The sequence below is a fragment of the Adiantum capillus-veneris genome, chromosome 17 (assembly GCF_014529385.1).
Source record: "Adiantum capillus-veneris isolate H3 chromosome 17, ASM1452938v2, whole genome shotgun sequence".
Taxonomy (NCBI): domain Eukaryota; kingdom Viridiplantae; phylum Streptophyta; class Polypodiopsida; order Polypodiales; family Pteridaceae; genus Adiantum; species Adiantum capillus-veneris.
In genome coordinates, this window is record NC_140947.1 from 5,340,392 (window position 1) to 5,353,477 (window position 13,086).

The window sequence follows — 13,086 nt, forward strand, 5'->3', positions numbered from 1 at the left end:
CCGAAGTCCCCTCACCCGACCCCGCTGAGCCCACCATTCGACTGCTCTTTCACCGACAGAGCAAGCGAGCCTAGCCGCAGAGACAGAGCGCTTGCAGGCGACTTCTGTCATCTGCAAGATTCTCGGCACCCGACCTAGCAGAGGAGAGCTACGTGAACTTCTCCAGGCCCGCCTTCTCGCAGAGGTGGGCAAGATCTTGGACGTACAGATACTCGGACGAGGTTTCTATCAGATCGAGTTTGAGACCTTCGAGATGGCGTCCAAGGTCATCGCCATGAGTCCATTGACCATCCGAGCAGCACGAGCCCAATTTCGACAGTGGAGACATGGTTTCGACCCTACCTTGGATGTTCTGGTAGAGGAGGCAGACATCCCCATCTCCGTCTGCTTTCCGGGTTTGCGGAGGGAGTACTTACCACTTTTGTCCAGGATAGGCTCAGCCATTGGGACTGTCCTGCAGACACCTCGTACGGGAGCCTCAATAGCTGCCAAGGCGGCTGGCATTCCCTCAGTTCGCATTTTGGTTAGGGACACTCACACGCTCCCGAAGGTCATTTTTCTGCCTCGGGTAAGTGGGGGTTGGTTTAGACAGAGTGTGGAGTATTCGGGCCTCCCGAACAAGTGCTCCATTTGTCGACAGATGGGTCATCTTGCGAAGGCCTGTCCACGGAGGAGGCCTAGATCTACACCACAGACTCAGCCCTAGTCTACATGGGCTGGCCAGTAGCCACAGATAGAAACACAGCACACATGCAGAGCCACCCTCTGAGCCTGGGGCTCCAGCGGAGGGATGGCAGCAGGTTCGTGGTTGACGACGGCAGGGGCCACAGTGACAGCGTGGTACTCAAAGTGGTCCTCAGGCGCCTACCCAACAGCAGTGGGTTCCCACGAGGAACCGGTTCGGTCTCTTGAGCAGGATGAGGTCCCTGCTCCAGCCCCCACCCCAGCTTCACCCTCGACAACCCCTTCCCCCCCAAGAGTTCCCCCCCTCCTCCTCATCCTCCCCGCAGCCTCTTTCCCCCGCTCCTCCATCTCTGCCTCTCCCCCCCGCCCCTCTTCTCCACCTCTCTCCCCTGCTCCTACTCCTCCCTCTCCCACTTTAGTTCCACAGTCGACCCAGGGGGCAGGGCCTTTTCCGGCTACTAGGAGATCTCTTGGCAGCGCCTTTGCCACGAGTCGCTTGGCGAGAGAGGGACAACCTTTCTTGCGACCCCCTCTACAAGTATAGACGTCTCCCCTTGCAGCTATCCCTCGTGGTCTGACGAGCATCGACATCCGGCGCCGATGGGACTTCTTCCACTACAACTTTACTTGTTTTCTCGGCGACCCCTCAGCAGACCATGAGGCAGCCTGCTTCAGGGTCCATGTTCTGTTCCTTGCAGCTAGGGGGAAAGAGGCCTTGCACTCAGCAGTTGGCTTCTCCTTTCCCCTTTGCGACAGGGACCAGACTGAGTGGACTCTCGACTCAATGTTGGGATGGTTGCACACACAGGTCCTAGAGTTCTCTCACCACATGGGAGAACTAGGAGTTACAAACATGCTTCAGACTTTGTGTCCATTGGCCAAGTTTGCGGTGACACCTCCAGATACAGCAGGATGTAGACACATTGTGGTTTACTTCTTTGCCGATACACAGTGCTTGCCATACTATGTACACATTCATGAGGACTCCTGGAGAGAGGAGGTTGCTTTACGTACGGCTCGCTCTGCTTGGGCTTGGGCCAGGCACTCGTTGCAGTCACGCCTATCTAGAGGACGCTTGGATGCAAATTACTCCCCATCCAAGCCAGCCTCGAAGATAGCCCATTTAGCTGCTGCGGCAGCATCTGTTCTCTCTCGCTCCCCATGAGGATCGTCTCATGGAACGTGCAGGGACTTGGTGGGCCCCAGTTTTAGAGTCAGCGGGGCCGACTACGTCAGGAGCTTCAAAGCTGCTCTGTGGGAGGAGAGATTGATCTCCTTATGCTTCAGGAGTACCATCTGTGTGAGAGCCGCATTAGACGTTGTGGTCATCTCTTGCGTGGACGATATGATACTTTTTGGCAGTTGCTTTTCAATGTGGCGAGTGCTCACGCAGAGTTTTGGTCACAGATAGTTGAGTCTCTGTCGCAGGCAGAACACTAGTGCATAGGGGGGGACGTCGACATGTTGGAGGACCCTTGTGACAGGATTGGTGGTAGCCATGCTACTGTGCATGGAGTTGAGCCGGCAGCTTGGGAGAGGTTTTGTATGACTGAGGGATTCAGATGTTTGGCAGCACTCTAGTTTTGTGAGACCCCCAGACAGCCTTGCCTTCTCTCGCTCGGTCCGCATAGTGGGAGGAGTGAATCTATCGCGGATAGATCGCTTTTACACTAGTGACCACTTCTGTGACTTGGGAGGGACAGTTGGCATTCTGGCAGGGACTTCCTTCTCGGACCATGCACCAATGATCCTCACAGTGGTAGACAGCCAGAGGAGAGGGAGCACGATGCTTCGCATCCCAGAGAGGGTCTTGCTGGACTCTGCACTTAGAGAGCGAGTAGAGGCTCTCTGGACAGAGAGCTTGGATAGCAGGATTCTCCTGCTGACAGAGTGGCCTCAGGGCTAGCTCAGATTAGTCGTTTCTTTCTCTAGGAGTCTTTGGCTCGCCGGGCTGCAGCGAGAGAGGAGGAGCAACGTCTCAGACGTGGTATTGCTTCGTTACAGAGGATGTAGGAGCAGCTTCAGACAGTCCTTGGTTGGCCGAGCAGCTACAGCAGGCTCGCCAGGAGCTTGTTAGCACAGAGGAGAGGCGATATGAGTTTGCTTTCCTCCGACAGGCATCTCAGTGGACACAAGTGGGCAACAGAGTAATTGGTGCTTTCTTTGAGGCAGTGGAACCTCGGCATTCGCATGCCAAGGTCAGTCAGTTGCAGAGGCCCAACGAGTCAGTTGCTTCTGAGCCCGAGGATATGCATACAGTTGCTACTGATTTTACCGTTAGTTACTTACTGTCTGCAGAGGCTCAGTTAGTGCGTCAGGATGCATGCAAGAAGCAGATTTGGGCACAGATGCCTTGTCTTGTGACTGAGGAGATGCGTCAGAGGCTTGAGTTGCCACTTCAGCTTAAGGAGCTGCACACGGCTCTTAGGGCCCTCCCCCGTGGTAGCTGTCGAGGTGAGGATGGGTTGACTCCCAGTTTTTTCTTGGAGTACTGGGACCTACTTAGCCCATATCTCTGTAGTGCGTTTCAGTACATTTTGCACACAGGAGTGATGCCTGACAGCATGAGTGAGGGCCTGATCTACCTCATTCCCAAGGAGGGTGGCTCCTTGGATGAGATTCGACAGTGGCATCCCATCACCATCCTCAACTCAGCCTACAAAATTCTTGCCAAGGCTCTGAGTTTGAGGATTCAGCCACTTCTAGAGAGCCTTATACATGGGACTTAGACAGGTTTTGTCAAGGCACACAGTATCCTTGACAACATCTTTACTTTTTGGGAGGCTTCTGCCCTGGCACGGCTCCGTAGTGAGGACCTAGTGATTCTTCTTCTCGATTTTGAAAAGGCATATGACAGAGTTGACTGGGACTTTCTAGAGGGCACTCTACGCAAGATGGGCTCCTTAGATGCTTGGATCAGAGGGGTGTCAGCTTTGTACAGACAGGCTCACAGTCAGGTACTTTTGGCAGGAGGTAGAGGTGATCGCTTCATGCTCACACGTTCGGTCAGACAGGGCTGTCCTCTTGCCCCCTTCCTCTTTCTGTTCTATGCGGAGGCGATGAGAAGGTTTTTAGTGTCGCAGCAGGTAGGTCTACCGGGCTTAGCACTCCCTATTTGGGAAGATGACCTTCTGGACGCTGAGTTTGCCGATTACTCAGCCTTGTACTTAGATGGCCAGGAGGCCAACCTTCACAGGTGCCAGCAGGCTCTGGAGACCTTCTGTTGTGCATCGGGCGCACTGATCAACTGGATAAAGACAGTGGCTTTCTCGGTTGGTAATGCTCGTGTGCCCGATTGGATGCCAGGAGAGGGTTTTAGGTGGATCCCCCCAGGGACTACAGTTTGGTACTTGGGCCATCAGGTTGGTTTGGACTTGTCTCCCGAGCAGCAGATTGCTCCCCTCCTCCCGTCTATCACGAGGAAGTTATTGCATTGGAGCTCAGCATGACTTTCTATGGCTGGCAGAGTAGTAGTGGCCAACCAGGTGTTGTTGGCGACTATGTGGTACATCACTTCTTGCTGGATCTTCTCGAGTTCTTGTATCAGCCAGGTAGAGAGGCTGATCAGGAACTTCCTTTGGTCAGGACGTGACACTCAGATAGCCCGAGCCAAAGTGGCTTGGCAGGTCATCACTCTTCCTTGTTCGCAGGGAGGGCTTGGGATCATTGACCCAGCATAGCAGAGCAGAGCCCTTCTTGGGAAGTTCATAGTCAGAGGACTTCTTCCAGGTGAGAAGCCATGGAAGGAGTTCTTGCTACATCGGCTTCGTGCTAGGGTGCCCTAGGCTGGAGGCCCCTGGCGACCTTCGACCAGATGGATCTTCACAGAGATGCGCAGAGTTGGTTTGAGCAGGAGACTGGAGGACCGCTTCGCTTTGAGTTTGCTTCGATCTTGGGAGCTCTTGCGGTGAGGCCTGGAGCAGAGATAGCCTACCTGCACGGAGGAGCGCCTACGGCAGCCCCTTGACTGGAACCCCATGGTTAGCACTCAGAGAGGCCACTTGGTTGGTAGTCTACCTTATGTTTCCTGGGGTCCCATGGCAGCGGGTCCAGCGCGCTCTTTAGATGACTGGTTAGAGTTCTCAGGCTTCTCAGAGGAGGTGCAGGGTCTCCAGCTACTACAGGGCATGAGAGGGGTGCAGAGCATGTGCCAGGACGTCTTAGAGGCAATTCCAGTTGAGTGGCTCACGCCTCTCGAGCCAGTAGCACCCAGGTGGATGGGAGCCTTCACACGACTGGAGGTTCTCATCTCAGTCACGACCTACTCAGAGACTGTTCCATCCCTTTTCTTCGAGCTTCACGGTGGGGGACGCTTACGGCGAGTTGCAGTAGAGGCCTCGTAGGTGGAAGAGTGCTGTTTTCAGAGGATCCGAGTAGTGGGCATCTGTGGGAGGACTTGTGTCATCGATCTTGACCCAGTAGCTCTTGAGACTGGACACTGGAGGCTGTGGGCTTGGGAATGTTGTCCACTGGCACGAGTACAGTGGGATCCTGGTGAGTGGCTCTCGAGGGACCCTTTCTCTTCTGCACACCACCCAAGTGTCCCGTTCGTTCAGTACATTGTTCGACCGGGACGTCATTTACTAGCAGCATAGAGAGAGGCCCGCCCAACTGCAGCACCTCATTGGTAGGAGGAGGGTCTCACAACTCTATTCTTGGTAGCCTTTTGGGAGAGGTTGTGGGACTCCAGACCGCCGAGGCGAGTCACCTTGTTTCACTGGCTTGTCGCACACAGAGCAACAACAGTTGGGAGTTGGCTAGTGCATAGTGGTCTCTCGGTCGCATGTGCAACTTGTGACCATCTTGTGGAGAGTCAGCGTCACTGTCTTTGGGACTGTCCTTCGGCACAGCAGGTGCGCAGGTGTGGCTTCGAGTTCTTCGGCTGATGCCTGCTCTTTCCACGGCTAGACAATACACTTGGGGAGCAGCGGCTTGGTCCACCTTCACGGGTCCGGCACTTCAGTTTGAGCTATCTTCCACCAGCAAGATGATAGTGATGCAGGAGGGGCGACCTAACTCCAGCCTGAGAGCTCACTCCACAGGAGTTGTGTAGTGAGAGACAGGAGTGTTGGAAGCTCATCAGTGGCCTGACACTTTGGTTCATCTGGTGGACCCGTTGCTTCCGCATCTTTGAGGCTCGCCCTGTGCCACCAGCAGAGACTGTTTGCGATTTTTGGCTAGAGCTGATCCATACTCTCAGAGGACAACTCGAGAGACTACAGGGCAGCTCTGACCGCATGCGGGAGCGCAGAGAGGCTTTCTTTCGACTCTGGCGTCCTGGGCCTTTCTACACCATGGTCCAGGGTGTACTGTGATGGAACTACCGACCACCTGTGTGGCTTTTCCTCCCCCCATTTCTTGATTGAGCTCCATTGTATATATGCTGGTTTTTTCATTGGGAGAGTCTCCCCACCATGGTTGTTGTAGCCCTCTCTTGAAGAGGTGGTTGTAGCCCTATGGGTAGTTTCAGTAACTACTAGAAGGATCTTTTTCTCGAAAAAAAAAGTTCACGAGGAACTTGGGTTCTTGGGAGTGTTCAGTTCTTGGGTTCTTGAGGGCCTTGAGTTCTTGAGGTTCTTGAGGGTCTTGAGGTTCTTGAGTTTCTTCTTTCATTTGCAATCTGTGTTAGAGAAGGATCTTCTCTTCATCCAAGTTCCTCTCTTTCCTGCGGGCGCACCCCTTGGCGGCCTTGCGCTCACACCAAGGTTGCTTTTTCCCACCTCACGTCGATTGGCCGGCCGCTAAGTGAAAAGAGGCACAAGGGGAGGCTGGACAAGCCCTTCTTTCTTGGGTTTCCTGTCACTCTTCAAAAACACGAATAGGAATCGACACGTCCAGGAGGACTTGGGTTTCGTGCGACCGCAACAAGCAAAGAAAAATATGTGGTTCTTGTGGTTCTTTCCTTGAGTGATACAGAACACTACCAAAGCTCTGATACCAATGTAAGGTGCAGTGGAATGAAGGTTTGAACTTTGCTCAAGATGAGTGCTCCGAACTGTGCTCAAGGTTCCTTTTACTTACGGAAGGGAGAGCCTTTCGTTCCTTTAGTGAGAGAGTGCAATGGACACAAACAAAGTGAATGGACACTGTGCGTGAAGGTGCATGAGACTGAGGGATAAAGAGAGAAGAGAATACAACACTGGGAAGTTGTCAAACCCTCCTCCAAGGGCCCCACTCTCTATGGCGAGAGCGGTCTACTTATGATTGCACAAATCTCTACAATGCTTTGGACTTGCCGATGATGTCGACGACAATGAGGATGACGACGAGACGGGCTGAAATCTGAAAGTTCTAATGGCTGAAATCTGCAACTCTTTATCTGCTGAATTCTGGCTCTATGTCGATGACGACGATGCCACAACGACGCGCTGAAAACGCAGATGCTGAAATCTGTGTTTTCCGGGCTGAATCTATAAACTTCGCTGATTTCACCATGCGGCGAGGATCTACTGTAGGAAGGTGAGATCTATGAGGTTTGAGACTTGTTCTACAATGTCTAAGTCCTGAAAATTGAATATGTTGGTGCTTGTCTTGGTTCCGTTGCAGTAGATCTGCAAAACGCTGAAATGTCTGGCAGATGCAAAAACGCTAGGGCTGAAAATCTGACTTGCGGTGGAAATCTGCTAACTCTAGGGCTGATTTGTTGTCGCTGTGCAAATCTGCTAACGCTAGGAATCTTCTGCTTCTTGCTGTTTCCAGGAATCTCGAAGATCAAAAACGCTGGCTGATCTGGTCCAAAAACGCTAGGTTGATGCTGAGTTGCAAAAACGCGAGGCCTGCTGTTGGGGGTCCTGTTGGGAAGGTGCCTGTTGAGCGTGTGCTCCTGCTGCCTCTTCTGCCAGAAAGTCCTAGCGCTAGGTATGCTTATATACAAACTTAGCAAAATTGCCCTACCTAGTTCCCAACAAAAGTCACTTAATAAATAAGTGAAAATGTCAAAAATAGAGAAAATAGATTCAATGCACTGGAAAATTCCCTTTATGGATTTTGATAGAAATGTTGATGATCATGCTGTGTGCAACCAGAGGATATGCATCTAATTTATGTGACTGGTCATGCACGGTTTGCGAACAGACTCACTAAAGTGCCAGATCACTTCCTATTCTAGACTGACTTGACTGACTGAACCCTAGTCATGTTGTAGCTTGTCCATGGACACATAGGGTTGGATGTGTCGCATGACACATTCCCAAGGAGGGTGGCTCCTTGGATGAGATTCGACAGTGGCACCCCATCACCATCCTCAACTCAGCCTACAAAATTCTTGCCAAGGCTCTGAGTTTGAGGATTCATCCACTGCTAGAGAGCCTTATACATAGGACTCATACAGATTTTATCAAGGAGCGTAGTATCCTTGACAACATCTTTACTTTTTGGGAGGCTTCTGCCCTAGCGCGGCTCCGTGGTGAGGAGCTGGTGATTCTTCTTCTCGATTTTGGGAAGGCCTACGATAGAGTTGATTGGAACTTTCTAGAGGGCACTCTACGCAGGATGGGCTTCTCAGATGCTTGGATCAGAGGGGTGTCAGCTTTGTACAGACGGACACACAGTCAAGTACTTTTGTCAGGAGGTAGAGGTGATGGTTTCATGCTCACACGTTCAGTCAGAGAGGGCTGCCCTCTTGCCCCCTTCCTCTTTCTGCTCTATGCTGAGGCGATGAGCAGGTTTTTGGTGTCGCAGCAGGTTGGTTTACGGGGCTTAGCACTTCCTATTCGGGGAGATGAGCTACTGGACGCTGAGTTTGCAGACGACTCAGCCTTGGCCAAGAGGCCAACCTTCACAGGTGTGAGCATGCTCTAGAGACCTTCTGTTGTGCATCTGGCGCATTGATCAACTGGAGAAAGACAATGGCTTTCTCGGGTGGTAGTGCTCCTACGCCCGATTGGATGCCAGGTGAGGGTTTCAGGTGGATTCCACTAGGGACTGCAGTTCGGTACTTGGGCTATCAGGTTGGTTTGGACTTGTCTCCCAAGCAGAAGATTGCTCCCCTCCTCCTGTCTATCAGGAGGAAGTTGTTACATTGGAGCTCCGCACGACTTTCTCTGGCAGGCAGAGTTATAGTGGCCAGCCATGTGTTGTTGGCTACTATGTGGTACATCACTTCTTGCTGGATCTTCTCGAGTTCTTGTATCAGCCAGATAGAGAGGCTGATCAGGAACTTCCTTTGGTCAGGGTGTGACACTTAGATAGCCCGAGCCAAAGTGGCTTGGCAGGTCATCACTCTTCCTTGTTCTCAGGGAGGGCTTCGGATCATAGACCCAGCACAGCAGAGCAGAGCCCTTTCTTGGGAAGTTCATCGTTAGAGGACTTCTTCGAAGTGAGGAGCCCTGGAAGGAGTTCTTGCTTCAGCGGCTTCGTGCTAGGGTGCCTCAGGCTGGAGTCCCCTGGCGACCTTCGACCATATGGATTTTCACAGAGATGCGCAGAGTTGGCTTGAGCAGGAGATTGGAGGACCGCTTCGCTGTGAGTTTGCTCCGATCTTGGGTGCATCTACGGCAAGGCCTGAAGCAGCGTCATTCTACTTGCACGGAGGAGCGCCTGAGACAGCCCCTTGTTTGGAACCCCATGGTTAGCACTCAGAGAAGCCACTTGGTTGGTAGTCGGTCTCATGTTTCCTGGGATCCCATGACAGCGGGTGATGCACGCTCTTTGGGTGACTAGTTACAGTTTTCAGGCTTGTCAGAGGAGCTGCAGGGCTTTCAGCTAAAGGGCATGAGAGGGGTGTAGAGCATGTGCCAGGACATCTCAGAGGCAGTACCAGCTGAGTGGCTCACACCTCTCAAGCAAGCAGTGCCCAGATGGATGGGACCCTTCAAGCCACTGGAGGTCCTCATCTCAATTCGGGCTTGCTCAGAGACTCTACCCTCTGTGTTCTTCGAGATACAGGATGAAGGGACGCTTACACTGAGTTGCAGTAGAGGCCCCGCAGGTGGCAGAGTGCTGTTTTCAGAGGATCCCAGAGGTGGGCATCTGTGGGAGAACTTGTGTCATCAATCTTGACCCAACAGCTCTTGAGACTGGACATTGGAGATTGTGGGCTTGGGAGAGCTGTCCACCACTGGCACGAGTACAGTGGGACAAAGTTACTTGGAATGGGAACGGGGAACCGGAACGGGGGGCTCCGGAACGGTACCGGAACGTATAGGCGGGGACCGGAACGGGAACGTCGGAACGGTCCACCAAGAAACGTTGAAATTAGCCTCAAAACAACCTATAAGTTAGGAAACAACTATAAGCCAAGCTTCTAACACCTACTTGGATAATTAGAATCATGTTCAAGCATGTTTTAAGTTTCAACATGTCGCTTGTGCGCGGTGCGCGTTAGTGGTTGCGGATGTAAATTCAATTTACGGGGGTTGTAGACACCTCATAACATACTAAGTGCATCACAAATAACATTATCTAGGAAGTGCAAAGATTGAAGAGCTCAATAAAGTTGAATAGACAGAAAGACGGATTAAAAACTTAAAAGACTATGACTATATAGTATAAATTCAAGTGTGGCTTATAAGGCCAGCCAAGGCACTACAAAAAGGTAAGCACTGAGAAAAGATAAGAGTCGAGGCTCAAGAGTAAAGACTAGCCACTATGGACTCAAGAGCTCAATACATAGATGCCAAAATGCCATAATGGAAACATGTCAAGGGCCAAGGCTCAAGGACCAGTGGCAGAAGAGCCAGCCTGCCAATCTGTAGTGGTGTCATGGAGATCATGGATGTCATCCCAATCCTCATCCCCAACAGGCTCGTCCGCATCATCCACTTCATGTAAAACCTCTGTAGATCCACCCTCCCCAAGTATCTCCGCCTCTGCCTCCATCTCCCATTGTAGAAAGGGATCTGATACTTTGGATGCCGACTTGCAAAGCATACGCAAGTTTGCACTCACAAATACAAGATCATTTGCTTTCTCCACTGCAAGTCGGTTTCTCTTCCTGGATGCAACGTGGCTATAAACACTCCACAATTGCTCCAAGCAAGAGGAGCTAACCGCTTGGCTGAGGATGCGGATAGCTAGTCTCTGAAGCTCTGGACCATCTGAGCCATAGTCCTGCCACCACAAAACTGAGGAGATCTTGGTGCGATCAACTTGGGCATCGGCAAGCCCAAATGATCCTCTCATATCCCTGTACATAGCAAGTTGATCCTTGATTTTGCGGCGCTCTTCTCGATCAGGGTGAAACATGGTCAAGATCTTGTTCCATTGCTTGGTCACCTCCCCATCATGCTCCTGTCCTGCACCTTGAAACTCTGGATCCAGCACAAAAGCCGCACCATGGAAAGGGGAAGCATAGGCGTCCCATCTGCTTTGACAAAGCAAGCTAATCTCCTCAAACCTATCTGCATTTGGCTCAAGTGTTTGGAGGGCCTCCACCATGCGATCCATGGCCTCATAAACCTTGCCAATGCAAGGTTGCATGCCATCAACTACTCGAAGCAAGTGGAGTACCGGCTGTACCATTTGGTCTATAGTCTTCAGTGACTCCCAAAACTGGGGATCCTCTGACTTGCTTGCACATAAGATCCCTGCGACTGAACCTGCGTAGGATGAGGAAGTATACTCCGTACTGATGAGGGTCTGCCGCACTGCACTCTGACATTCGCATAGGCGATGAACCATTAGGTAGTTGTAGGCAAAGCGGGTCTCGCAATACTTCAAGAGAACCTTACCCCCTGACCGCTTCAAGAATGCAGCACGAAGGAGATTGTGATTGTTGATGAAGGACACTATCTTGGACGCACTTGTAATGAGAGGCTCAATCCAAGGTAGGCGCCCTATATCCTTTAAAAGGTTATTGAGACAATGTGCCATACAAAATGACACTTTGATGCGGGGATACATGCCCTCCAAAATGGCGCCGGCTGCCCTGTTTGATGCCTCCCCATCCGTGACAAGCTGCAACACCATCTCTGGGCCAATGATCTCTATGGCAGACGCCCACTCTCCAGCAAGCACATCGGCGGATTTCCCTGTTTCTGTGGCGTCATGTGAGTGGGCAAAGTACATCTCTCCCTTGCAATAAGCCACAAGCCCATGAATGGATCTCCTCCTTGTGTCGCTCCATCCATCTGCAATGAGTGTCACTCCATACTTGGCCCATTGTCGCTTCATGTTTACGGCTGCCATCTCCACAACGGCCTTCTCTCTATCAAGAAGAGTAGTACGGAGGGCCTCTGAAGTGGGTGGCACGTAGCGTGGCTCGTAATCCCCAATCCTTGTGCACATTGCCTTGAAGTAGTCCGACCTATACAATGTACATGTCACAAAGGTCAAAAGAGAAGACAATGTAGATTGAAAAACAAACATACTAGTTATGGTCATGATATGAAAGAGCATTGAGAATTTGGAACTTACCGAGCCTTTATGAAAGGGATATGATCGTGATAAAAAAAGCGGGCAACGGCGGCATCCACATCCTCCTTTTTGGGATCCCATGACGAATCTAGAGTTTGTTGACGATGGGTGGGATGAGAGGGAGTGCTCGTTTGAAATGATGATTGAGCCGCCGCACTACTACCTCCAACGGAAGCATGCGAATGAGTGGTAGAAGAAGGAAAAACCAAGTGATTGGGGTCAATGGCTTTCCGCTTGGGTCGATCATTTGCTTTGGCTCTTATGATGGCATCCTTGATCTCAAGCTCCTTCTTCTTCTCGGCCGTCACATTAATGCAAAGTTTCACTTGCTCCCCCACTATGTGAAGGAGATGTGCTCGAACCTTGCTTGTCCCGGATTTGCGTTGAAATCCACATAGTTTGCATGTCCATGATCTTGCACCGCCTTCTTTGCCCAAGACTTCGGAGTGCACCTCATCCCACCATGAAGGCTCATCCTTCTTTCCTCTCTTACCAACCGAGGGACCTTCATTTGATGCGGAAGCTTGTGCCATGTTGATGGCGCTTGAGACTTGAGGCTTGAAACTCAAGAGAGAGATGGAGGGATGGAGCTTGAAAGTTGAGAGAGGGATGGAGCTTGAGAGAGGGATGCAATGAAGGAAATTGGAATGGAGCTTGCAAGTTGCGAGAGGGATGAAGCTTCAACCTTGAGAGCTTGTGGCTTCGAGCTTGAGAGAGAGGGTGAGAGAGGCTTGAAGCTTCAAGCTTGAGAGAGGGTGTGAGAGAGTGGCTTCAAGCTTCAAGCTTGAGAGGGAGGGTGAGAGGGAGAGAGTGGCGCTTCAAGACTCAAGTAGCAATGCGGGAGAGTGAGGGCTATGAAATTGTGAGGGGTGTGCATTAGCTTTTATAGGAGAAAATAGTGAAGACCCCCCCCCAAACACACACACACACCTCTAGTGTGAACCATCCCATGAGTGGGCGCTCCAAAAACTGCCGCCTGTTTTTGAAATTTAAAAACTGTCACCCAAATTTGAATTTTAAAAACTGCCGCCAGACGTTCTGTCCGGC

General features: G+C 51.6%; 1 protein-coding gene across 1 annotated transcript; it reads right to left on the minus strand.

Annotated features, from left to right (window-relative positions):
• Positions 1-10,338: 10,338 nt before the first annotated feature.
• On the minus strand, positions 10,339-12,572 carry LOC147436746 (uncharacterized). Its single transcript, XM_086486040.1, has 2 exons — positions 12,040-12,572; positions 10,339-11,929 (listed from the first exon to the last, which is right to left on the minus strand). Exons 1-2 carry the CDS (start codon positions 12,570-12,572, stop codon positions 10,339-10,341), a joined length of 2,124 nt encoding a protein of 707 aa, XP_086342166.1.
• Positions 12,573-13,086: the final 514 nt, after the last annotated feature.